At 35.6% G+C, this 26935-nt stretch overlaps 1 protein-coding gene and 1 pseudogene across 10 annotated transcripts in view; one reads left to right on the forward strand and one right to left on the reverse strand.

The window, feature by feature from the left end:
• Nol4 (nucleolar protein 4) overlaps positions 1-26935 on the forward strand; it is a 319732-nt gene that overhangs the window by 174208 nt on the left and 118589 nt on the right. For 9 of the 10 annotated variants that reach the window (XM_074070050.1, XM_074070041.1, XM_074070042.1 and 6 more), the window contains one exon: positions 6838-7121. In XM_074070050.1, the coding sequence (XP_073926151.1) occupies positions 6838-7121 (284 nt within the window). Of the gene's footprint in view, positions 1-5490; positions 5593-6837; positions 7122-26935 lie in introns of all 10 variants that reach the window. The other variant, XM_074070049.1, reaches the window with a different exon arrangement.
• On the reverse strand, positions 8400-9095 carry LOC141422490 (small ribosomal subunit protein eS1-like; annotated as a pseudogene).

Consider the following 26935-nt stretch of genomic DNA (forward strand, 5'->3'; position numbering starts at 1 on the left):
CAACAACACTCTTCCTGCAGCCCAGGGACACACTAATACCGTGGCTTGCAAGGGGGAAATATTTGTATTTTTTCACATATTTCTAACTGAAATTTGATATTTCCTTTTATTTCAACTGTAGATCATAACACATAGTAGTATTTGTAGTAGCTGTGATTTTGTCAACAAAATAAATCACAGATATTTTCAAATTGCATTCAAAAGTTTAAAAAGTTCTTTGATACCCTAAAAAAGCCAATTAAGCATGAAAGTAGTATTTTATAATTTGCTTAGACAATTAAGAAACCATGACAAATTATTGCATTATCCCCATTTAAAAAAAATAAAGCATTTTGGAATTTTGGGTAGTTTGTTACAGGTCAGGTGATAGTAGCTTACAGGTGAGGACAGAGATAAATGGACTCTCCTTGAACTAGATTGATACAGTGAGTTTCTCTGAGTCCTTACTCTGGGAGAATGGTTAATGATTTTATAAGTCATCCAGAAAAAAAAAAGACTATGTAGTGAAATATTCACAGTTGTCTAAAATACACAATTCCTTGTTGCATTATGTAGAAAGCACTTGGTTCCAGGTTCTCTGATAGTCTTTTCATGCCTTTATACTTAGCTGGATTAGCCTGTGGCATCACCATCTACATCTACTTATATCCCACCTTCTTCAAATTCTACTGGTTGTATGAGGCTTTCCCAACCATCCCTTTATCCCCAGTGATGTATAGGACTCGTTTCTCTGAGGGATCTTCTATACTCATTATGCCTTTACAGCAGGCTGTCATGAACCGGATGCTATTTTCTATCTGACATGGTAGTTATTCTACTATAGCCTAAAATAAGATCAAGTTTCTATATGGAGTCTTTTCGAACTTACCGTGCTAAGAACAGTATCTTGCACACAATAGGTGTTTGGTAAAAATTTTAAATCAAATTATATGAAGAATCAGCATTACCTCCTCATGGATAGTACAGAATTAGCTTTTATTTGCTTACTTTCCCGAATTTGAGTTATATGTTTGAAATATCCACCTTATCTCTATTCCTTGTCTATATCACTTCCTTAAATTAGATCTTGATCTAAGAATGAATTAAAATGACTGAGCAAGAGTTAACAGGACCACTCTTCTATAGAATTAATTTAGTAGAAAACTAAAACCTTTGTTATTTTCTTGTCTCCAAAAAAAATCAGTTTTATCATTTAAAAACCAATGTCACCCTTTTAGTGGTAGTTGTTCATGTATGTATTTATTTCCATCAGTTAACTTCTTGGTATGAATGTTTGACTTCAAGATGTGACAACATTCTTTTCTACACGTTTAAGATTATGTTGTCAAATAATATATAATTCAAAGTATATTTTGCAAATACAAAAAAATTAGAAATTGCAGGGGTTTTTTTTTGTCTTGAGATAGGGTCTCACAAGTAGCACAGGTTGGCATTCAGCTCATGATTCCCTTGCCCAGCCTTCCAAGTGCTAGGATTATAGCATTTTAAACTGCTCAACTTTTCACAGGTTTTTGTGGCATCAAGAGAGAGCTTAAAAGTGCAGTATTTTTGTAGTCAGTAGTTGAAATTTTTGCATTTAAGGTAAAAATATTACAAAGAACAAAGCTGAAAATAAACTAGTATGGAGGATAAGGTGAAAGTAGAAATTCAGAGACTGGATAAGTTTGAAAGAAGGGAGATGAGAAGGAAGAAGGCACTTCTAGGTGGTTAACACACATGACCAAAACTGCCTCAAGGCAGGAGTGGGTCAAGGAGTGGGACTGCAGGCGGAGCCAGGTCCATAAGGACTGCAAAAGATCAATTCAGACCAGGTGGCCTACTTCCTCCTGCTACAGAGTAGAGGGTGTGGCGATGGAAGACATGAGGTGTGGTGTACTCATGGACAAGTTTCCATATTTTATAATAGCCCCTGTAGCTCAGAAGAAACATAGAGCAGAGATCAAGATATATAAAGGGTGGTCTCACCTAAACTTTATTTTGCAAATAGATTTTGAAGAGCTATTTAAATGTTTTCTTTCTCTTTTTTGGATGTTAAGGTACTAATTTTGGGGAGCAAGGTTATTCACATCATATTTTGGATTTAAAGTTAATTCTATTGTAACATATGAGTAGGAAAAATTCTAAGGATACATCAAAGGACTAGCAGTGAAAGAGTGCAGTACATTTTGGGGAAACAATAAAAAATATTTTGGACCCTCTGAGTATCTGACCTGAATTTCAGGACTAAAGTGCCAAGTATTAATCTTAAAATAAGGGTGCCACATTTTCTTTCCTATTCATTTTGCCTAAGGCACTTGGCCTGAAGGCCATGATGAAGAACTACTGAAAGTGACTAGAAGAGAAGTAGGTCAGGGGCTTTGGGAGAGTTTACACACACACACACACACACACACATTATAGTTACTGTTAAGGTTAGTTGTCTTTATGTGAGAGAGCTAACCATTGAATCTTATGCTGTTAAACAACTTGCCTGTGAAAGCCTGGTGGGGATGTCCAAGCTTAGTTATATGTAGTATTTTTAGGACCTCTTCTAATTGATGGAGGGGATGGCGAGTGGGGAAGGAGAAAAAACAAAATGAATAGTCTGCTTCCTGTTCTTATTTTTCCTAGCCCTTCTAGACAAGAATATTCTCTGAGTTAACCTGGACAGCACAAAAGTCTCCACTACACTGAGTGCATGCCACCAAAACTAACCTCAGAATAAATTCAGTCCACACCTCCAACTGCCCTGCTGATGTCACAGGATTCTACACTACCCTAGCATCACACTCTCTGTTGCTAGGTACCCTGGTGCTCTTATTTTCCAAAGCTCCAGGTGTTATTTTTCCTTGGGACTCAAATACAGAGTCTTTGGTTCAAATGCTATGGTACCCAGGATGAATTCTTGAGAGAAGAGCCATTGTCCTAGGCCTGAACCTGAAGGCCATTCCCACAGATGTAAACACTACACTCTGTGTAGCCACCCACATGCCAGCAGCCACTCGGGATGGAGCAGCTATGTTGGGTAAGGAGGCAGATTCCCCCTTAAAACTGTGAATTGGTTATGATAAACAAGAGTCCGAGGTCTGTGATTTTAAATTCTGAATATGTATCTTTAAGGAAGAGAGAGAATAAAAATCGCTAATTTGGTAACAGAAACAAAAAAATGTACAATTGTTAATTTACCCTCCTTTTAATGTTCATTGACTGCACAATATTGAATTTTAAAAATAGTAACATCAAAAAGTTTGTTTTAAATTTTGATTTATAAAATATTAAGTGTAAGATTTTTGTGACATTTAAATTACAAAATATATAAACACTTGATATGCATAAATATAAATCAGTGATTTGTTCTCTATGAAACTGATTTACTCAGGAATGAAATATGTAAAGCTGTTGAATTTAGTTACCTTGGTAACATCTGGAGTGAATGAATCCATCTAAAAATATTTCCCCTTTATTGTTTATATTTTATATGGAAATTATAATTAAATGACATTTACAAAGGACTCTCGTGATAGGTGATAATGTTTATCTTACCTAAAAAAATCAATAAAACACTATTTACTGGGTATATGTGGTAATCTCAGAGTAAAGAAATACATGAAGCATGTTTAATTCTTTAACACTAATAGAAATTGGATTTGCTTTATGCTAATGTAGATTTGCTTTTAAAATGTCGTATATATTTAGTTATTTATTCTATATCAATAGATCTTTCTTACATGAAATGTTTAGTGTATTTTTAAGGGATTCTAGTATGCAAAAATTAAATCATATTTTCATTCACAAATTACATAATTATTTGAATATGTCCATTGTGCTTGTCTTTGGATTTTCAAGTTGGAAAGAAAAAACTTAAAAATCAGAATTAACCTGTAACACCTTAGCATAAAGACTTCTATTGGAATAAAGAAACATGTACAATTTTACACATCATTTCCCCTTCATTCTGTATTTCAATAACCCTGGGCCTTCATTGTTAAAAGATTGTTTTTTATTTCTCAAATTAATAGCTGTAGAAAGTGCCATGTCATATTATTTATAGACAGTTTTCTAAATTTTTGTGTGTATATTTTCTTTGTATATAAACTCTCTTTTTTACATGACAAGGGGAGAGCACATATGGGAGATATAGGAACACGTAGAAAACCTAAAACATAAAAGCATTTGATATCCCTACTCCAAAGGAGCTAATACAGAGGTTATCATGAGAAGGGGATCAGTAACCAGGGTAAAGATCAGTTAGAGATGAATCAACATGGGTCATAACACATGTGTACATGAAAGCAATGCTAGGAATATTTCTGTATAGCTATCCTCAACTCAACTAGCAAAAATGCTCTGTCTTCCTTATTATGCTTGTGTCTTTTCATCAACAAAATTGGTGATAAAGGCAGAACAGGACCTGCCTGGAAGTGAGGGGAGGAGAGGGGGGAGAGGGTGGAGGAGGGGGCAGGGGGGAGAAATGACCCAAACAATGTATGCACATGTGAATAAATGGTACTAGAGTTTCAGGGCTTCATGCTTGCTAGGCAGGTACTCTAGCACTTGAGCCACTCTGCCTGCCCATATACTCTCTTCTTGAATGGGAACATTAAATGAATAATTTAATAAAATTTTTCCTTATGAATATGTTTAAACTTTTTTTCATGAAGTAGTCTTAAAACTTATTTTAAAACTATTTTGCTGAAAATTAAGCTGAATGCCCTTTGTTTTACTTATTTTTTTGTTTGGCTGCTATGCTGTGTATCAAACCATGGGCCTTGTATATGCGAGGCAAGAGTTCCACCACTTGAGTCACAACCCTAGTCCTTTTTTGTGTTGGATATTTTTGAGATAGGGGCTCTCAATCTATTTGCTAGGACTGTCTTTGAACCATGATTCTTCTGATCACTGCCTCCTGAGTAGCTAGATTTACAGGCGTGAGCTGCAGGTGCCTGGCCTGCATTTTGTTTTTGAGATAAGGTCGTACTCTTTGCCCGGGCTGGCCTCAAACTGGAGGTCCTCCTACCTCTCACTCCCAAGTTGCTGGATTTATAGGCACACATCATCATGCAACCACACCAACTATTTCCCTGCCCTGCCTGCTTCACTTCAAGCTTTCAGAAGTGCCGAGTTAGAATTCCAGGTCTTTTAATTGATCTCTCCATCTCCTACTTTGTCCCTTCATCAGAGTTAGAATTATCTCTTTAAAATATAATATTTTAGCTGGGTGTGGTGGTGCATACCTGTAATTCTAGCACTTGGGAAGCTGAGACAGGAGAATTGCCAGTTTGAGGCCATCCTGAGCTACATAGCAAAAACCTGTCTCATGTATGTATTTCCTCAATTAATTAAAATTGCTCCTATTTGCTCTCAGCGAAGCTCCAAGCTCTCTGATGGACAAAGTACTTCCTGGGGTGTTCTCCTCCTCACTTTCTAAGCTGATGTTTCTTCATTCTCTTCATTAACATTCAGGACTCTAATCTTACTTTTCTCTTGCCTTGTGTATTATTTCATCTGCAGCTTTGCACATGGGATCCCTCTGTACAGGAACCTCTTCCCCCAACTTGTCCACCTGGTTAAAGCTCACTTATCTTTGAAATTCAACTCATACCACCTTTTTCAGTAAGCCTTCTCTGGTATCTTTATTCTTCATACTAGATCACAGCCGTTTGGGCCTGCATTTTGATTATGTGCTTCTTTTTCTGTCTCTTTTTAATTATCTGTGAACTCAGGAAAGGCAGAGTCTTTATAGGGTACACATTTAGCTCCACATGGCACAGAATAGACATTAACAAATGTGTGTTGAAGAAATGAATGTGCAGGTGTTAATCTACTCTTTTAGAATTTGAGTATTTATTTCCATGAGTGTAATTCATTAGAAGACATTAATTATTTCTTTATACTCCGCAACATAATGCATACTTGACAACATTCAGTTATGAAACTAAAAAATCACAAATATTTCATATTATTCCTCTTGTTCACTTACATTTTTATGGCTTCACTAATAGTCTATAAAGGAAACAATTGAATAACTCTGTTATTTTTAACTAATAGTAATTTTTTATAAATTCTTATCATATCAGCAAAGATGAAATTAGTTAAGAAAAGTAGAATGTTATTGTTTTTAGTAAATTTTGTATGTGTTTTCTATGTACAAATTTGAGATCAAATTGGCCATGCTAACTAATTTTTTCTATTCAATACTTCATGACTCACATTTCCCTATATCTTAAAATAAAATTTCAGTAACTGCATAATATTCTAAACATGCCAATGTTTATTAGCCCAGTCTTCTATTTTTGTTAATTTCTGTCACTTCTAAATTTTTGCTTTCAGATCAACACTGGTATAAATGTATTTTCACAGAGATGCATACAATGATGAAAACTCCTTAAGTGTAGTCCCAGATTTATAATGACTGGAACAAAAATTTAGGAGTGTTTTTAATATTTTAGATACGTATTAAATATGCATAAAGCTTATAGCAATATACAACTTTATTAGCCAAGATGTGTTATTCTTCTTATCAGAGAATTTTCACCAAATCTGGATATTCTCACTGAAAAAATAAAATCTATTTGCAAAGTAATTGACAATTATTCTCTCTGCTAAATTGACTTTTTCTGGATCTTGCATTTGATATTAAAACTTTTATTTATCTTCTTTATGTTACTTTATTTAACTTCTTAGACTTCAGTTGCTTACTAGATTATGAATTACAGCAGCTACTTAAATTAAATTATATACCATGTATAAAATCACTGACACAATGCTAGACACATAAGAGCTCAGTAAAAACTAGTTAAGGTAGAAAATGAGCAGCACATTAACTGAAATGAAAATATACATTTTTCTTTCCAACAGATGATTCTGCTGCAGACAGTTTTAATGGCAACGAGACGCAGGGTCATAGTTCAGTTGCTTCAGGGGGAACACACGGCAGGGAGATGGGAGACTCCAACAGTGAAGGCAAAACTGTGCTGGAACAGGATGAACAGCCACTGAACCTGAGTGACAGTCCCCTCTCTGCACAGCTGACTTCAGAATACAGAATAGATGATCACGGCAGTAATGGAAAAAACAAGTATAAGAATCTTCTAATTTCTGACCTCAAGATGGAACGAGAGGCAAGAGAAAATGGAAGCAAGGTAAGGTTCTATTGTAATTTCCATAGAATGTTTAAATTGGTTCTGAAAGGCACTAAGAAAAATCTATATTTATAGGTGAAAAAGATTATTGCCAATAAAAATATTTAAAACAAACCCCAATAATATGCCACCAAGAAATGTATAACCGTCCACATTGTGTGTTCACAAAATATAATCTCAGGAATAGCAGTAAGCAAAATGGATGATATCTCACAACTGTTGGTAATTTTTGATAAAATTGCTTATTTCAATGCAATTTCATTTATATAATCTACTTATGGATCTATGTCTAGCGATCTGCCAAGCTCAGGTACGAAAGGTTCAGTCACAGTACACAATTTTGAACTATAAAAAGATCACTATCTTGTTTCTCTAGATTGGATAGGTATATGTAGCAATAAAGTTTCAATTAATTCTCCAGTTTGCTTTAGAGACCTGGGAACTTCAGTCAGTAATTTACTTTATGGACCCCAGAGAACTCTCCAGTGTTAGTGTCCAGGATGAAATTTGTGGATTAAATAACTACTTAAAGAAGGAGTTTAGCATGAATTATACAAAAGGCAGAAACAAGTTTTAGGCATATTATCTAAATTTCTTTATTTTTATTAGACTAAAATTACAACCTTCCCCCGTTATTATCAATTGCTTTATTTAAAAATTTAAGCTTAAATTTCTAGTAGTTTGAAATTACTCGTGTTCATGGCTTTGCTCTGTAATTTTCAAAGTATGCATTGGAATGCGTGGGGATGATTATAGAATGTAGACGTTCACACACTTTCCTACTACCCCATCTCTAAAGAGTTGTAGGAGTGGTTTTTGACATAGATCCCAAAAGCAAAATGTCTGGATTAATATCTGAATTTTCTGAGGGACTATGCTTCCTAAATTGGCTCTATTTAAAATCTTCTTGCCTGAGGGTGTGTTTTATCCTCTTTTAAGACATTATCAGATGCTTAAGCTCTTCTGCCTGAAGTATGGTAAATGTATGAATATTTTCTTCAGTGGTTTCAAGCCAGATCACACAAGTACAAATGATTTTACATTTACTAACATGATCTGAATTACTGCTTGCATTTTACTGAATGAGACAGCATTGGTATTTTCTTGCTCTCTATATTGCCGTGTCTTATAATGAGGATTAAATTGAATAATAATGAAACATCTTTTTTAATACCAATAGGACTTTTCATTTGTCTCTGTCAAAAGTCTGAATTAGCCAGGTTATTGTCTGGTGGCTCACATATGTCAGCTTGTTCACTTTGGCATCTATCCAGAACTGCTACCTCACCTTGAAATCCGTGAGCTTTCCCAATTCAAACATGGCTTCATGACATTTTTACTTTTCCAACAGACATCACAAACACAATAAATACACTGGCATGCCTTTTCTATGTCTTTCCCAATGCTATCTAGAATCAATTACTTGATCACTTTTTTTCAAGTCATTTGTCTGCACCTTTTGGGTTATGATTTCCATCATCTTTTGGATTTGGTTGACCTGCTGCTTCTGAGTATAAAAGGTCTTTCATTTCTGATTGCTGCATTAGTTTTAGCAAAACCAGCACAGAACAAACTACCATTGGTGGTCTTGATATCAACAGGATGTTCAGTCATTGTCCATCTTTTTTTTTTTTTTTTTGGCCATGGAATATATTTGTCATGTGTAAGTTCCTTGCCATGGAAGTTAGGCAGTTTTTGCTCTGGACATCCTCTGTAACTGTCTTGAATTTTCTGAATTCAACTTCTTCATTTTATAGATGAGGAAGGCTTACTTCAAATGTGTAACCTTGAGGCCACCAGATGCAATTTTGGTTTTGTGAATCTTTGTGACTTACGTTTTTCCAATATTTCTTATGTTGAACATGCCCAGTGCTGTTACACCATCCCAATATTTTTTTAAAAATGGATAAACTCCCTTCTTCTTGGCTGTCTTTTACCACCATTTTTAAGATGCTTATTCTTGCTAGCCACCATGGTGCTGCTTAGAACATCCTTTTTATGTTATGCATCTGTTTAAATTTGTCTCTAAAATTATCCAGTGGTATGTTCTTCTCTTTTCTCCTCTTGTTCTATGATACCCTAGGAACCATGATCATTAAAACATGTTTAAGATGAGATGGAGCCTATGGGAGAAGGAGATAACCCTGAGGCACTGAGTGTTCAATGGTTTATTTAACCACTAGCCAGTCAATGAGGAGAAGCCATTGGCCTAAGAAAAATCTGAAAAGATTTAGAATATGAAAGCTAAGCAAAGTCTACTTTTCAAGGATAAGGTGATCAGCTCTAGTAGAGAATGGGAGAAATCATAAAGATGAAGGTGGAAAAGAGTTGAATTTGTGAGAACGTTTTGCTAGCACATTGGGAACAGTCAACAGGACTATTTTTTCATTCATTCACTCAAAAAAGGCATATTAAATATATGACAGTGATTTAGGGTGAATAATATAGAAGTCTAATATACACTAGGAGTAATATTAGTTAATAATATTGTATTACTGAAAATTTTCTGAGAGTAAATTTTAGACAATGTTACCACCAAAAAACAGAAAGAATAATTTTGTGGAAAGTGATGGATATAAGAACTTACTTATCTGTAATGCTTATTTAAGTCTGTTATATATCATACTGTGTGGTGGTATACACCTTTAATTCCAGCATTTGGGAAATTAAGGCAGGAGGATCATGACTTTGAAGCTAGCCTCAGAGATTCTGTCTCAAAAAAGCCAAAAGAATAAAAACTAAAAATAAAACCCATTGTATTGTATATCTTGAATTTATACAATTAAAAAATATATCTGGGATGTTTGTAGCAGAAACATCTCTTTGAAATATCTGTTATCCTAAGACCTTTAATATGCAGGTTTGAGAACAAGGGTATAGATTAGCAGGAAAGTTTCTTTTTACAAGTACAAACAAATACTCCCTTGTATACAAAATATTGCTGTTCACATAAGAAAATGGAGCGGGGCAACTGTGGCTCACACCTATAATCCTAGCTACATGGGAGGCTGAGGTCAGGATGATTGCAATTCAAGCCCAGTCCAAGCAAATAGTTCATGAAATCCTTATCTCCAAAATGTTTTCAGCAAAATGACCTGGAGGTGCAGAGCACAGGCTTTGGAAGTGAGAAGCCCTGAGTTCAAACCCCAATCCCACCAAAAAAAAAAATTAATTAAAAATTGGTATTTCTATTGAGATAACAGTGAAAATATGCTTCCCAAAGGAAGTGAGTTCACACTTTGAAGGAAATGTTACAATTACCATTTTTCTTCAAAAGGAGCACCTTGCTAAGTACTGAAGAGCCTTTGATGCCAATAGAGAAGAGACGTGATCTCAGGCTAGAATCCATTATGATATTGGTATGACTATATGACATGACATTTGATGAAGATCCTGTCATTATTGTGCAAGGTAAACTATTTGCACCAGTTAATTGATTTCCCAAATGTTTACTGAAGGTTCTTCATGTAAGGGGCTGTTGTAGAAAGCAAAAATATGTAAATGAGAAGAGGGCTCCTACAGAAGCCCATGGTCCACCAGAAAGGAGGGACAAAATTTATCCTTACAATCTGATTCTATAAGGTGTTTAGAGTGGGCATAAGAGCAGGCAAGAATGGCAGAGTAGAGGTGGTACACCCGAAGCACTATGCTGATTTTTATGAAATACTCTACAGAGAGACTGTTATGAGAGGTGAGGGTGGAGCTATTCTGATGAGGGGGGTTATTTATGTACATGATTAAACATGGTTTGGGCAATACAGCCATGAGTATGCCCACATGGTGTGGAGATTTTCAAGTAACTGAGAATGGCCACAGAAGAGATTATATGTAGTGCAATGAAGTACAAAATCAAGTCTATCAATAAAGGCTTTAGGCCATGTTAAGACTTTGGATTATGTTCAATAGAATTAAGATGAAAATGTTGCAGTCAGTTTGGTGTTTTATAAAACAATTATTCTGGAAATATTGCAATGGATGAATAAAGGTAGGATCTAGGTGGGCACAAGGGAGATAGAAATTTAGATGAGAGGTACTATGGCAACCCATAAGGAAAATAATGACAATTGTAATTAAAGAAGAGGCAATGGGAATGGAAGGAAGAAATATAGTAAAAAGTGAATGTATATTTTGTTCTTTTGGCATTGTGTTTTCAGGATCACCATTTATAGTTCTACAGGTTGTATATTGCCAAAGTCAATTAGAATACCTGTCACATTAGAAAACAATCTGGATTGTCTTTATACCTCTATATTCAATTGAGATGTACATTCCAAGAGTATAAGAATAATGTTTACCTTGCTTACTCCAGTATGCCTAGTACTGATTAATATCTGACACCTGGTAGTTTCTCAGAAAAATTTTGAAGAAATACATAAAGGTTTATTGAATGTGGGAAGGAAGCATAGAACAATCTAAAGTATTCTGTGTGTTCAAGATTTTTGGCTTGATTGCCAAGTAGATGATACTGTATTTATAAAGATTCAGAATGAGAAACATTTGAAAAAGCAGGTAATATGTAAAGTTTGCAGTGCCTATGCAGTATCCCTTGGATATGTTCAACAAACCATAGACACCCTTGTGTCTGCTTAGAAGAATGGGACAGGTTGCTAAGAAAGGCATTTGAAAGATTTCAAAACAGAAGTGCTATTGGAAAATGTTGTTGTTAAACACCTTGGAATTCACCTTGTTAAAATCACCTTGGAAAGTATGGACTGAGAAGAAGAGAGACTCAAAGTGTGTCACCCTCCTGAAAATAGAAGAGGGACTGTTATGTACTGGAAAAGGGTATGGGAGAGTGCATGGGTAGAAGTTAGAACAGATGAATATGTTCAATGCATGATGTATACACATATGGAAATGTCACAGAAAAACAAGTAATTTGTACAATCATTTGTAAATGATAATAAAAAGTATCATCCTGTACAATATCTGTCCATTAGGAAGATGTTTGTGGAAGGAAAAACTACATAAGGAGAAAATGAAAGCAGACAGAGAAGAAGGAGGTACTTTAGAGGTGAAAGTGTAAGATATTTCAATATTGGTGTAACAATAGCCAAGTTATGGAACCAGCCAAGATGCCCCACTACCAACAAATAGATTAAGAAAATGTGGTATTTATAAACAACGGAATTTTACTCAGCCACACAGAAGAATGAAATCTTTTCATTCGCAAGTAAATGGATGGAATTGGAGAACATCATCTTAAGCGAAGTTAGCCAGGTTCATAAGGCCAAAAATCGTATGTTCTCCCTCATATACAGATTATAGACCTAAAACAAATGCAGTAATATTATTGGACATGGATCACATGCTAAGGGGAGAATGCATACAGGAAGAATAGGGAAAGGTAGGAAACCCAAAACTTGAAAGTGTTTGATGTGTCCACTGTAGAGGAGCTAATATAGTAACCTTAAACTGGCAGAGACCACTATGTGAAGGGGACCTGGAAGTAGTGAAGAGGTCTGGCAGAGATGAACCAGTTCAGGTTGTAATACACATGTGCATGGAAGCAATGCTAGGAATCTCTCTGTATAGCTATCCTTATCTCAAACTAGCAAAAATGCTGTCTTTCTTATTATCACTTATGTCTTCTCTTCAACAGAATTGGAGAAGAGGGCAGAACAGGGGAAGTTTGGGAGGTGAGGGGAAGGGGCAAGGGGAACAGGGGGCAAAGGGGAGATATGGCCCAACAAAGTATACACAGATGAATAAATGAATAAACAATTTATAAAATTTTTAAAAAGAATAAACCAAAAAAAATTGGTGTAAGTGATTAAGTGATCCTTAAGTGAAGTGTGATAAGTCTAAACTTGGACCATGATTAGAAGAGTTGATGTTAAGAGCTGAATTCAAAATTCAAAACACCTGGCAGAAGAAACATTTGAAGAATTAGTGGGAAATTTAATTAGAGAAAGTGGTAGAGAATGAGAAGGGAAAACTGATTCATTTTAATTGTGAAGGGGACTATATTCAGATTTTGCTTTAGGGACCCTTCTTGAAATCTGCATTCAAATACTAAGTGTGTTAGGGTTTTTGTTACTCCTATGCTGTCAGGTGAACTTTGTACTGAAATTCTGTTCAACCAGTATTACCTTTTGTAGTCCTTTTGAATGTTCCATCATTTCTGTGTGACCTTACGAAGTGACACTACTACCAATTTTTTCATCCTTGAAGAGATATAAAAAGCTTAATTATATAGAATCTCTGAAAAGTTTAGATTACTGTGAGTTTAATATTGACCTACTTCAGTTATATTGTGAATAATGTTAAACAAAAATGATTATAAAGTATTTTTAAAAATTGAACAGTGAATAGAAATGCTTTAAAAGAATAGCTGAGTTGGGCTATGCTATCTACTGATTGCTCATTATTATGCAAATTCATTCACTCAACTAGAAACAAATCACATTAACCAATCTGAAAACTAAATATATTGCATCAAAAGAGTTTAGGTGATATTTGTTTTCTTTGCTGATGGCACAATTTTAAGGGACAACCTTATGACATTAGATTTCAGAAGTGAACATAAAAGGATGATGAGCTTGGAAAATAAGACCCATGAGGATGTGTTAAGTTACTAGCTATAGAGAGAAAGAAAGGCCAATATGTTGCAAATCTATTGTCTAGTGTCTAGTCTAAAATTATTAATCAATAAGAAAGAAAACTAGCCTGTAATTCTAACAAAGGGGATACATAGCTTTGAAAACACTGAATGACTGATTTTTTTTCTTTTTAATCTTTGACCTTTAGTATTTGTGACCCAACCACATTTTATTTAATATGGTGAAATATTCTAAAGCAACCTCCCAAAAGAATAATGTTTCAAATAACAGCTCTTGTGGGAGTGTGATTATAGTTTGAGGGCTAATGTGCTATCTTGGTTTATAACATACTTGGAGCCTGGATCAGTTCCCAAGGCCCCTCAATCTTCACTTTATTTAGTAACTTTTTTCCTCCAATGTGGTCCATGTGATATTTTTCTAATTAATTTTTCATTTAAATTTTAAACAAAATGAATGTTACCATTCAAATAAGATTATGTACAATATTAATCATAATTACCACTGATAATTATTATCTAATTCTATTTAGATATGATGAATATAAGCAATATATTTTCAAACTATCTCTTTTAAAGATTTGGGTATAATTATCTTTTAAATACTAAGAGCAAGTGATTGGCTTTTAATAGTATTATCTTGGTCTTTATGAATATTCCAACTCATTATTGCTTCTAATTGATCATTTTTAATACCTGGCTTTTTGGTGTTATGCAGAGATTTTGGTCCAGGTCTTGTTCACTGCAGAATCACTGATGTATGTTCTTTTTCAAGGTAGATACAGCAGTGTGAATATGCCTAGTATGTACTAGGTATTATGCTAAGTATTAAAAGGTAAAAGGAAAAAGCATTCTTTGTTATTAAGAATTCACAGTATAGCTAGAAAGACAAATAAATAAAAAGTGTATTATAACATGGAAATTAATGTGTGTGAGAGAGTGTCTTATAGGCCTGCTAACCATATATTGAATTACTTTTTGGCTTTTGTTGGTTTGTTTTGACACATGGTCTCACTGTGTAGCCCAGGCTGGGCTTGCAGTCTTCCTGACTTGCAGTCTTCCTGACTATGTCTCATAAATATTAGAATTGCAATTGTGTGTTACACACCCAGCTTTAGATTAACTCTTAATGGTTAAGTAAGGGGTAGCCACTTAGGGATAGAGTAGGGAATTTCAAACACAGGGAACTTGATAAAAAGAGCATTTGGTAAGGACCAGAAATACTGAGAATGGAAGTAAGGAGAGGGAATAGTCTGGAAAGGATAGCGTATCAGAGTAGAGAAGGCTTTGAATAACCCTTTAAAGCCTGACTTTCACTCTGTAGTTGATAGAAAACAACTTTGGGATGGAGAATTGGAAAATGTCATGTTCAGGTTGTGTTTTGAGTTAGAAGGTGCTGGCAGTTTTGTTGTAAGATAGCTTTAAGTGACATAGAAGGAAGATGGATGCTAACAGAGAATAAGGGTTTGTGCTAGTGAGGTGGGAGGAGGAATGGAGAAGCAAGCATAGATTTAAAAAAATTTTAGAAAATTAAATGAGTTTGATAAGATTGATAAGTTTAATAAGATATGAGATAGATGGTATAAAAGTAACTCTAGGATAAAGAAAATATCATTTCTGACATGGGATGCCACACCAACTGTAATAATGATGGGGATTTATGTAATGCTTTTATATCATCATGCAAACCAATTCAATGTGAAGAGCAGGAATAAGTTATCAGCTACAATAAAACAAGGAGAAATTAAAGTTAGTGGGTTGTAAGTGATTCAGCTGATATTACTTAAACAATAAGTTAAATAATATAAGTCTGGTATTGAGCCCAGATCTTCTGACTCTGCAATGCATGCAGTTTTAGTCCACCTATACTGGCTGTTGCTGGGTAAGTCTAATGCCTGTAAAGGGCAAGCCATCTAGAGAGGCATGAACAACTGTGTTAGTCAACTTTGCATCACTATAAAAAATACTGGAGATAACCAATTTATAAAGGTAAGATTATTTTGGAGATTTCTGAGATTTCAGTTCATTTGCTTGGTCCTATTTCTCTTGGGCTTGTGGCAAGGCAGTAAATTGTGGTGAGAGAATATAACAGAGGATCTACTCACTTCATGGAGGCCAAGAAACAGAGTGGGAGAGGGAATAGAGAGAGAAAGAGAGAGAGAGAGGAGAGAGAGATGGAGAAAAGGAGAAAAGAAGGGGCTGGTGTCCCAATGTCTTCTTCATGGACATGTTCAGTGACCTAACTTCCTTCCATTAGGCTCCACCTCCTAAGGGTTCTACCACTTTGCAAAGCACCATAGGCTGGTGACTAAGCCTTTGGGGAACATTTAAGATCCAAACTATAATAGCAACAAATCTTGGATTGGCATCACTTATGTACATATTTTTCTTTTTATATATTGATCCTTTTACAAAATGAAAATAATATAATGGATGCCTGTGTTGGAAAACCATGCATGTCTATAAAATATCCATTCATTGCTTTAGTTTTTAAATATAAACAAATACATGATTAAGAGGAAGACTTTCAAAATCTTTGGGGTGGATTTCATTATATTTGCTACCAATTTAAAAGAAAATCTCCATATTTAATATATAAATATAATATATGTGGATGTATGTATATAAACACAATAGTGTATTCGATACTTACAAATTACATGAATGTCATTTCTGCTCATTAACAGATAAATTTTTCCTTCAGTGTTTAGTAAGCTTTTTTAAAATCAAAAGGTATAAAAGAAGGGTATAATATAATATGCTTAATTGCTTTTAAGAGCCTATCATATTTTCAACCTAAATTTAAATGTGCATGGTTTTGTGAAAAAATACATTAGTTATGGACTACACAATAATTTTCAAACCAGAAAACAGTCATTATACAGATGGAGAAATTGAGACCTTTCTTAGCACCCAAATCAAGGCCCTTTGAATTAGTATGCTGCCCTGTGTTCTCGTAGGCATACTTACTTTCTCTAATGGGATTGCAGGAGGAGGAGGGCAGAGACATTTTATGAGTGCCTACTGTACATAATCCATCCCATGTTTCTTCATTTCACATTTGTTATCTGAGGATGAAAAATATGGAAGGCAAGGCCAGGATCATCTATAATTTATGCCCTGAAAAATGTAAGTGAAGTCAATTTTTAATTCTGCACAGGCTGTTAAATATGAATTTTCAGTTCCTTTTTAATCATGTAATAGTTCAGCTGGGTCAGTACAAAATCTCCAGATGCCCTCCAGCCATTGATGGTGCATTCATAAGGAGTCTGGTTATAGTGGTAAAATTAATTTTTACCAAAATACACCACAAATTTAGCAAATTGTTAGCATTTTCTGTATTTGGTGGCTCAAAAAGAAATAGTCTTTTTGTGTGTCTTTGTGTTTAATGATTTTGAGGTTTACATGGACTTTTTGTTTTGTATGTGTGCACTTGTCTATGTACATTTGTGTTCAGTCATTAGAAATGAGGTCAAAAAGCTAAAAATATTCCAGTCTACAGCTATCTTGAGAATGGCATAGAAGCTCTAAGAGAAAGAACTCTAGGTTAAGAAGTCAGAATTGATTTGTGTGTTTCCTGAAAGAATTGGCATAACTAGAATTCCTTGAAACACTAATTACCTAAATTTGAGGAAAGAATAAGGAAGAAAAATTAAAACTGGCCTTATAGAGCTGTACATTCCACTTAGATTAATATAATAGTTTGTATTGTTTAATTAGTATTAAATATTAGAATTTGATGCTGTTTTCCTTTTTGTGGGTTGAATTTGGAGCCTCACAATTGCTAAGCAAGTTCTCTACTACTTGAACCATGCCCCCAACCTTTTTCTTTAGTTGTTTTTGAGGTAGGTTCTCACTTTATGCCTGGGCCTGTCTGAATGCTTGATTCTTCTACATATTTGGGGTGACGGGCATGCACCACTATGCTCAGGTTTTATTGGTTGAAATGTGGTCTCGTGAACTTTTTTTCTGGACTGGCCTTGAACCATGATAACAGGCTTCAGTGACCATACTTGGCTATTTTTATACTTTTGAAATGGAGATCTTGAAGTCAGCAGGGTCAAGAGGATAACACAGATAACAGGGTTAAAAAAATGAACTAAGTAATTAGCTTGTCCTAAGGATTAATAATGAAAGGTAAAATGTAATGGGTTCTTACTATGCACCAGGCACTTTTATGAGAACTAAGTCATGTAATACTCACAACAATGGAATTTGGTTCTCTTTCATCCCAATTTCTACATATGCAGAATCTAAGACCTGAAGAAGTTAGAAATGTTCAAGATTGTGAGAGCTTGGATTTAAAACTCAAATTACTTGGTCTACATTTAAACTACAGTGTAAATCAAGAAGATCATTGAGTAGAGCCTGAAAATGAGCAGCAGAAAATTTGACTAGGGCTAAGAACCCCAGCTATTAGTTCATGAATCCTTTTACACTGTCATCAGAAAGCTACATTTATCAGATCTATGACTGTAGCAATTCAAATTACTTACTGAGATTGGCAACTTGGAGAAGTTTATTAATTTCTTTAAGCAAATGAATACTACTTTCTTTTTCTTCTCCTTGTGCCTCTTTTTCTTCTTCATTTCCTTTTAGTTATATATATTTTGCAAGAATCTGGAATATATAATACATTTCCAGAGGTGTTTTATAAGCATTAATTCTAAATCTATTTCAGTGGATAGCATGCACTCAAAACAGACCCTAGAATACCTTGAAATTTCTGCTTGTTAAAATCTTCCCTAACCCTATTGACGTCTATCCAACTAAAGTGTCACTTCTCTCATATCAAACATCCTGACCACCTTAGCAAGAAAAAATTCTTTTCTGAATTTTTAGAGGAAAAGAACCATGAAGAATGAGGACAAGGAATAGTGTGGTGGTCTCATGGTCTACCATACTGAATGATTTGCATAAATGAGGCTTGGTTCCTGTTGAATGTTTGTTGAACAAAAAGCAGTAACAAGAATACATTGCATTGATTTTAATCCTGTCTCCTTTCTCATACCAGCAGTTTCTTTACCACAATTCCCACATATAGCTGATTTTTGACTTAACCTTGAATGAGTTTGGTCTATTCCAGTCAATGTGTATCCAATTTAACTTTCTGACCTAGGGATTCCATTTTGAATATTTCATCTAAACTATGACTTACATGAAACAAATCTCCAGCATGGTGATTGAGAAGGATAGCATCACAGTAAGCTATAAATATTTGGGGATTTATAAGATCATGTTGTTATTCTTAAATCACAATGTACAAACTTTTTATGAAAGCAGTTAAGCATTTAAATTGTTTCCATTTTGGAGTTCAAGAAAACATCTTAAAAAAACACAATTCACCTGCAATGTTCATTTCTATACTTTCATTGATGAAGATGTTTTTCTTGGTGTTAACTTCCTATTATTCAGAGAAAAAGAACCAAAAGGATACTCACAAATACACAGAAAAATATATATTGTGAGTAATTAGCCCACAGTAGTTTGGGAGCAGAAAAGTTTCCTCATCTGCTATCTACAAGCTGGAGGACCAGGAAAGCCAGAGGTATTGTTTCAATCCAAATCCAAAAGCCTGAGAACCAAGAGGACCAATTTCATTGTCAAACCTTAATTCTTTTTTTTTTTTTTTTTTTTGGTACGAGGGTTTAAACTCAGGGCCTTTACCTTGAGCCATTCCACCAGCCCAATTTTTTGTGATAGAGTTTTTTGAGGTAGGGCCTCGTGAACTATTTGCCTGGGCTGGCTTCGAACTGTGGTCCTCCTGACCTCTGCCTCCTGAGTAGCTAGGATTACAGACGTGAGTCACTGCATGTGGCAAACCTTAATTGCTGATAGCCTGGGCCATTCCTAGTCCTGCACATGTTAGATTGATGTAATTTCCGTTGAACTTCATCATAGGGCAACGTAACACTAAGTGATGCTGTAAGCGTTCTCTTGTATTCCAAGTGTACTCTTCCTCACCTACATTGTGGAGTAGTCATCCAGTTTCCCTTTGATGGTCTAGATGAGCCATCCAGTCAGCACAATAACTCCCTTTGCAGCCTGTTGATTTGGTCGCAAGAGTCCACAGTGGCCAGAGGGCAGTCTTAATGTTAACTTCAATGAATCATTGTTGTGTCTCTTAGTGGAATCATTCTTACCTCTGGAATTAAGCCTCTAGGCCAGCAGAGCCTAAAGTCATGGGGTCGGGAAGCAAGTAGTTTGCTACTATCACGAAGGGTAATAGTGACTGATGCTAATTCCATTTTCCTCCCTTGATCCTGGTCCTATGAATCCTGGCTATCAGAGAAACAGAGCATATACAACCTCTGGAAAACCATCCTGCCAGGTATTGCAACATAGGTGGCACTGTGGTGGAATCTTCTAGAAGCTATTATTCTGCTCCATGGAGCCAGCTGCTTTTCAGAATGGTGGAGAATGTGACAAAACCAGTGAATTTCTTAAGCATTGACATGCTTATTTTTTGCTCATGAAAAATGAGTTCTTCAATGAGAAGCAATACTGCATGGAGTATTCTGAAGGTGGAGAGGGCATTCTGTGTACGTCTATGGATGATAGTTTTGACAGAAACATCATATGCAAAGAAGGCAAATCTAAAGCATCTATTCCAGTAAGTTCCAAATGCTGCTCCTTCACTGATGGAAGCTGTTCAATGTATTCAACTTCCCAACTACTTGGTTGGAGTAATGCCACATCAGGGGCTCAGTATTGACCTCTACTGCTGGTAAATTTGGCACTTAGCAGATTGGAAGGTGCTTGACTACATTGGTGAGACTCTTTACTTATTCTACCAAAATGCTTACCAATTAAATACTGATCTCTTCTAGAAACGCCCTTGCAGCCACACTCAGAAATAGCTTTAGCAGTTATTTGGGGGAACCCTTAGCCTAGTCAGGTTCACAAAGGATGAATTGTCATAACTTCTCATTAGAGATACCGCTTAGAATGCTGCAATAATTTAAATGAACTTAGAAAAATCATCTTTTTCTAAGTCTTAAAAATAAGTTCTCAAAAATGCCTTAGATACTGTATAAACATGGTGCCCCACCAGGGAATATGGGGGCTCCAAGATTGTTTTTGAAGGAAAAAATACTCACAATTGCCATATAAACAAAAATAAACAGTAACAATTTCAGGCTGCATGGACAAAAATATGTTATGTAAAAGCACAATGTAGGGAGTTGGAGAAGGATTCCTGAAGGAAGGACTTGTGTAAGCCCCAAGAATAAGAATCACTTGGATGAGAAGTTTGAGGGGTTGAAACAGAAGAGGAGAATAAATACACAAAGCAAAATGCACCAAAGTGGTCCAGAAACAAATAACCAAGGGATTTGGAAGGACTGAGGAATGCGTGAAAACAAGTTGGGACAGATTTCCAGGGGCTCAAGCCAGATGGGCTCTTTGGATTGTTACTTGAGTGTGGGGAGCCATTAAAGTACAGCATCATTAAAATAATGAAGCAAGTGTGAGTCTTGACAGGATGATGACTCAACACTCTGTAGAATGGTTTGAAGGGTGTGAAAGACCAGAGGTAAAGAAAGCCCTTCTGAGAGGAGGAATGGGGTCTTTTCCAGGACAGGAGTAGCCCTGGCCTCAGTTTTGAGCTCAAGGAGGTTCAGGTGGTAGAGGATCATAAAAGTTAGGCATGACTGGATGACAGGTGGAAGTGTGAGACCAATGGTGTGGGAAAGACTAGGAAGGAAAGTAGAGTCATCAGCAGAGTATTACCAGAAGGCCAAAAGAGAAGCCATAGACCAAAAGACCTCAGCCCTTTTCTACTGGATGAAAGCAGGGAAGCAGTAGACAGGGACAAAGATGAAGCTGACAGACTGACAAAAAATACAGAGAATGTGGCACATTCAGTCCAAGGTACAAGAAAAGGAAATGTTGGGTCATTTTGAAGCTGTAGAGGAGGTGGAGGAGAAGAAGAAGAGAAGGATTCATTGGCTTGGATGTTCCTGGGGCCTTCCAGAGAAAAGTTGCAGTTGAGTTATGAGAAAATAAAGGCAGATCTTAAACCCTGAAGGAGTATGAACAAAGGCCTGCACGGTCAAAGGGTTCGGGATTTGTACATTTTTTAAAAATAATATTGTTTGACTAGTATTTTAATTATATTAAAATAAAGCATAAAGTTCAGTATTTTAATATGACTCTTAACATTGGCATTTCAACTGAATTCAGTAAGTAGTTTAAGCACCAATTACATATTAAACCTTAAAAAAGTAGAAATGAGCCTAGAGCTCGTGGCTCATACTTGTAATGCTAGTTGCTTGGGAGCCTGAGATCAGGAGGACCATGGTTCTAAGCCAGCCCTGATAAAAAGCTCAGGAGATCCTGTCCAACAGAAAAAAACAAGTATGCTAGTGTGTACCTGTCACCTCAACTATGGCAGGAAGCCTAAAATATGATGGCAGGCTAGACCAGCCTGGCCAAAAAGTGAGGCCCTATCGCAAAAATAACTGTAGGAAAAGGACTGGTAGAGCACCTGCCTAGCTAGCATGAAGCCCTGAATTCAAACATCACTACTTCCAAAAAATGATAATAAAATAAATTTTAAAAGCAGCAGAAATAAAGAAAAAATGGTTTGAACTTTAGGGCCATAAAATTGGTAAGATACAGGACAATCTTATAGGTACAGTAGTGTAAAATTTAGAATGAGCAACAATGTAAGAGGATAATTCATTTTATTGGGAGGAGCTGTGGAGTGTGTGAGTTTAGGGTAGTCAGAAATGATTTTTCTGAAAATATTATTGCCTTACCTAGATTTTAAAAGAAAAATCATTTCCAGCCAAAAAAAGAAAAAAAAAAAGGTGATTCAAATTTCTTTAACTGTGGGCTCTGTTAGTCATTCAATCGCTTGTTAATCCAAATTACTCATAAAATAGGGGAATAATCCTTACTGCAAAAGATTCTTCATTCACTCATAAACAGACATTTCCTGTTTATTTTGTACCAAGCTTAGGGATATAGTAAATGGGAAGAAGATCAAATGAAAAAGAAATATGACAATATTTAGAGCAAACCCAGGACCAAATGAGCATGCAGCTACCACCATTTCAATGAATGAAAGCATGAAGTAGGTTAAATAAATGATCACCAATCAGTGATCATTCCTCATCAGCTAAAGAATGCGAGGTTTGAAGTGTATACAAGTTTGATGGGTTTGCGGAATGCTTAGAACCAGAGAAAAGATAAGGAAAGGAGACCAGATCAACAGGGCTCTCAAATGCATGCTGAAGGATTTGGACTTCACCTTTGAGGGAAAAAAGAAACAAGAAAAGAGATTTTTCTGCATGGAGAAAGATGTGATTCCATTTTCATTTAGAAAGCCAAATGCTATGTCTTCTAATTCAGTAAGGTGTTTAATACCCATTGAGCAAACATTTACTGAGGTCCTACTATGTGCCAGATATGCTGGACACTGAGGACACAAAGATAAATAAAGTGCAATTTCTGCTGTAAAATATCCCAATCTACCAGGTGAGGCAGTTACGTAAATAAAAAATTATAATAAAACAGTGCAATGATAAAGATTCTTGCTGGGCAGCATACTCGCGTGAAAGAATTCCAGAGTGTTTGGGAACATCAATAAAAGCCAAAAGATAATCAAACATTTTAACACGTCTTTAAGAAACTCACACAAAAGGTGGATTTCAGAACTAAACTGGGTAAATGACAAAAGCAAGATGTAAAATAAAATTACGTCTGTACCTCCTACAAAACCATTATGTAAAGACACAAAGAATGAGCATGAATGAGTTTTCCTGGTACTCCTCTTTTTGAAAAATGAAGGTAATAACTCTCAAGGTGTTTCATACAAATGTGATAAACATAATTAAGGGATGTTAACATGAGAAAATAATAACACAGAGGCTTTTAATTTAAATATGTCATAATCACTTTCTACATTAATTTTAGTAAACTCACTTCTAATGAAACTTCTGCTGTTCCACAATGATTTCAGGTCATGTCATGTCTTTTTCATGAGTGAGAGAGTAAACTGGAACTTAATTTTATTTTTGTTTTTGCTTTTGTATTTTGTTTTGAAACAGGGTCTTGCCATGTAGCCTCAGTTAGCTTTGAACTCAATAACCTCCTTCCTCAGCCTCCCTGTGCTGGGATTATAGGCTTGTACCACCATACCTTGAAGTTCTTAAAGTTGAATCATGATGACCCTTTCAAACACCTTTGAAATAACACAACCAGGGTAATTTGGTGACTTGGTTTCTAGCATGGGGACCTAGGTAGAGGGAAGTGCAAGTCACTGAAGTAGATTTCTGTGTCCCTATCACTCCCTCTCTGAAGCTGTTTTGACTCTATTGCCTCTCATAGTCCTTATTCCTACAGTGCTCTCTGCTCCCCTCAATCCAGGACTCAGGTGTTAAGTCCAACATCAACCTTAGCATCCACCACTCCCTGATGAAACCTGAGTCCGCGTCTTCAAGAAACACTGTCTTTGAACATATTCTTCCTCTACCAATAAAGTTTGCTACTTTCTTCATCATCCCCCAACCTTTCACCCCCACCCCCCATATACACAAACCATTGACCTGGTGTATTTCTAGCCATTACTGAAGGCTTTCCTATTCATTACAGGATGTATTTCCTGACGCAGTGACTGTTACTACCTTCTTTCATGTCTCAGAGCTGATATGTGGTTCTGTGGTATACTTTTACAAACTAACTTCTAAATAGCTGTCTATACAATTTGCTAGTTCAAGTGGTAGAGCAAGTGTGGAGACCTGGGTTTAATCCACAGCACTGCAATATGTTATGTTTGTATGTATGATGTATATATGTACATGTGTGTGTGTGAGATTTGCCAGAAAATGAATGAACTAGAGATCATAATGTTAAGCAAAATAAGCAAGATTTAGAAAGACAAATCTTGCATGTTTTGTTTTCATGTCTTTCATATCATGAAACTTATTTTCTTTTCTCTTTTTGTTAACTGTTTATACATTTATTCATATGTATATACATTGTTTGGGCCATCTCTCCCCTGCCACTTCCTCCCCCTCCTCCCCCCTCACTTCCAGATAGAACCTGTTCTGCACTCTTCTCCAATTTTGTTGAAGAGAAAACATAAGAGATAATAAGAAAGACATAGAGTTTTTGCTAGTTTGAGATAAAATAGAGAGATCTTTAGCATTGCTTCCATGCACATGTGTATTACAGCCCGAATTGATTCATCTCTGCCAGACCTCTTCACTAATTCCTGGTCACCTTCCCATAGTGACCTCTGTTAGTTTAAGATTACTTTATTTGCTCCTCTACAGAAGGCACATCAAACACTTTCAAGTTTTAGGTTTCCTTCCCTTTCCCTACTCCCGTATGCATTCTCCCCTTAGCATGTGTTTGTTAAGCATTTTTTTAGCATGTTTGTTAGCATTTGTTTTAGGTCTATAATCTGCATATGAGGGAGAACATGCAATTTTTAGCCTTCTGAGCCTGGCTAACTTTGCTTAAGATGATGTTCTCCAGTTCCATCCATTTACTTGCAAATGACAAGATTTCATTCTTTTTTGTGACTGAGTAAAATTCCATTCTGTATAAATACCACATTTTCTTGATCCATTTGTCAGCAGTGGGGCATCTTGGCTGTTTCTATAGCTTGACTATTGTGAATAGCGCTGCAATAAACATGGGTGTGCAGGTGTCTGAGTAACCTGAGTCACATTCCTTTGGGTATATCCCTAAGAGTGGGATTGCTGGATCATATGGCAGATCTATGTTTAGTTTTTTAAGAAGCCTCCATGTTGTTTTCCAAAGTGGTTGCACTAGCTTACATTCCCATCAGCAGCGAATGAGGGCTCCTTTTTCCCCACATCCTCACCAACATTTGTTGTTGGTGGTGTTTTGGATGATAGCTATTCTAACAGGGGTGACATGGAATCTTAGTGTGGTTTTGATTTGCATTTCCTTTATGGCCAGGGATGGTGAACATTTTTTCATGTGTTTTTTGGCCATTTGGATTTCTTCCTTCGAAAAAGTTCTGTTTAGTTCAGTTGCCCACTTCTTTGTTGGTTCATTGATTTTGGGGAAGTTTAGTTTTTTGAGCTCCCTGTATATTTTGTTTATCAGTCCTTTGTTTGATGTATAGCCAGGGAATATTTTCTCCCACTCTGTGGGTGGTCTCTTCATTTCAGAGACCATTTCTTTTATTGTGGAGAAACTTTTTAATTTCATGTAGTCCCATTGCATGTTTTTTCACATGTGGAATCTAGACTTTAAAAATGTGACATAAATGAAAAAGGGAAACTATTGGTAGGGGACAGAGAGAGTGAGGATTGTAAAAGGAGAGGGTGATAGGGTAAATATGATCAAATACATTTTGTGCATATATGAAAAGAGCATAAAGAAACCAACTAAAAGTTGTAACAAAAAAGGAGAAAGAATAATAGAGGTAAATTTTATCAAAGTATAATATATGCATACATGTAAATAACACAATGAAATTCATTTGTACATCTAATATATGCTAATAAAAAAAGAAAAAGAAATAGTGCTTTGGAATGTTGATCTTCTCAGGTATATTTAGGAAGAATTCAAGTAAAATATGTATTCATTTTTACCCTTCTCTAAAATGTTTAAGCTTTCTGAACCATCAACTTTACAGTCATAGGGAGAAAATTGTTTAAAATCATTCTTCTTTATGCTGAGATTATTGATGGAGATTAAGATATATTGTCCTAATTTATAAAATGCAGAAATATGTTTTTCTTAATATTTACATTATCATTTTCCCTCACATTTCAGAATTTAAACAGTTTTCATTTTGTTTTAGCTGTTCTTTCTGTATTCACATTTAGAGTTTCTTACTTTTAGGAAATATATTCAGTATCAAATGACAGTTTCTCTCAAAGTCATGTTGAGTTTTAGGAACATCTTTGTTACGATAGCATTATCAGTATTCTTAAATAGATAAATAGGAATTATCGTTTTATGATGTCTGCAGGGGAGTTTCAGACAGTGGCATTTTAGATCATTTTGCCCATAATGAAAGATATATAAATTGTTTTTCCTTAGAGAAGGATCACACATTGTCAAGTGTTCATGCTGTCTTGAATTTTAGGCCCTTACAATTCTTTGATTTATTTTGGGAGACCATGTCTCAAGGGCATAATGGGAACATGGCAATCTTGATTAAGCTACGGAAACAAATATCTCCCTATTTTTTCTTACCAAGACTGAATCAGAGTGACATTTTCGATGAGATTTTTTTTTCTCCAAACTTCAATGAAAAATAAAG

This window comes from Castor canadensis, chromosome 4, assembly GCF_047511655.1.
Source record: "Castor canadensis chromosome 4, mCasCan1.hap1v2, whole genome shotgun sequence".
Taxonomy (NCBI): Eukaryota; Metazoa; Chordata; class Mammalia; order Rodentia; family Castoridae; genus Castor; species Castor canadensis.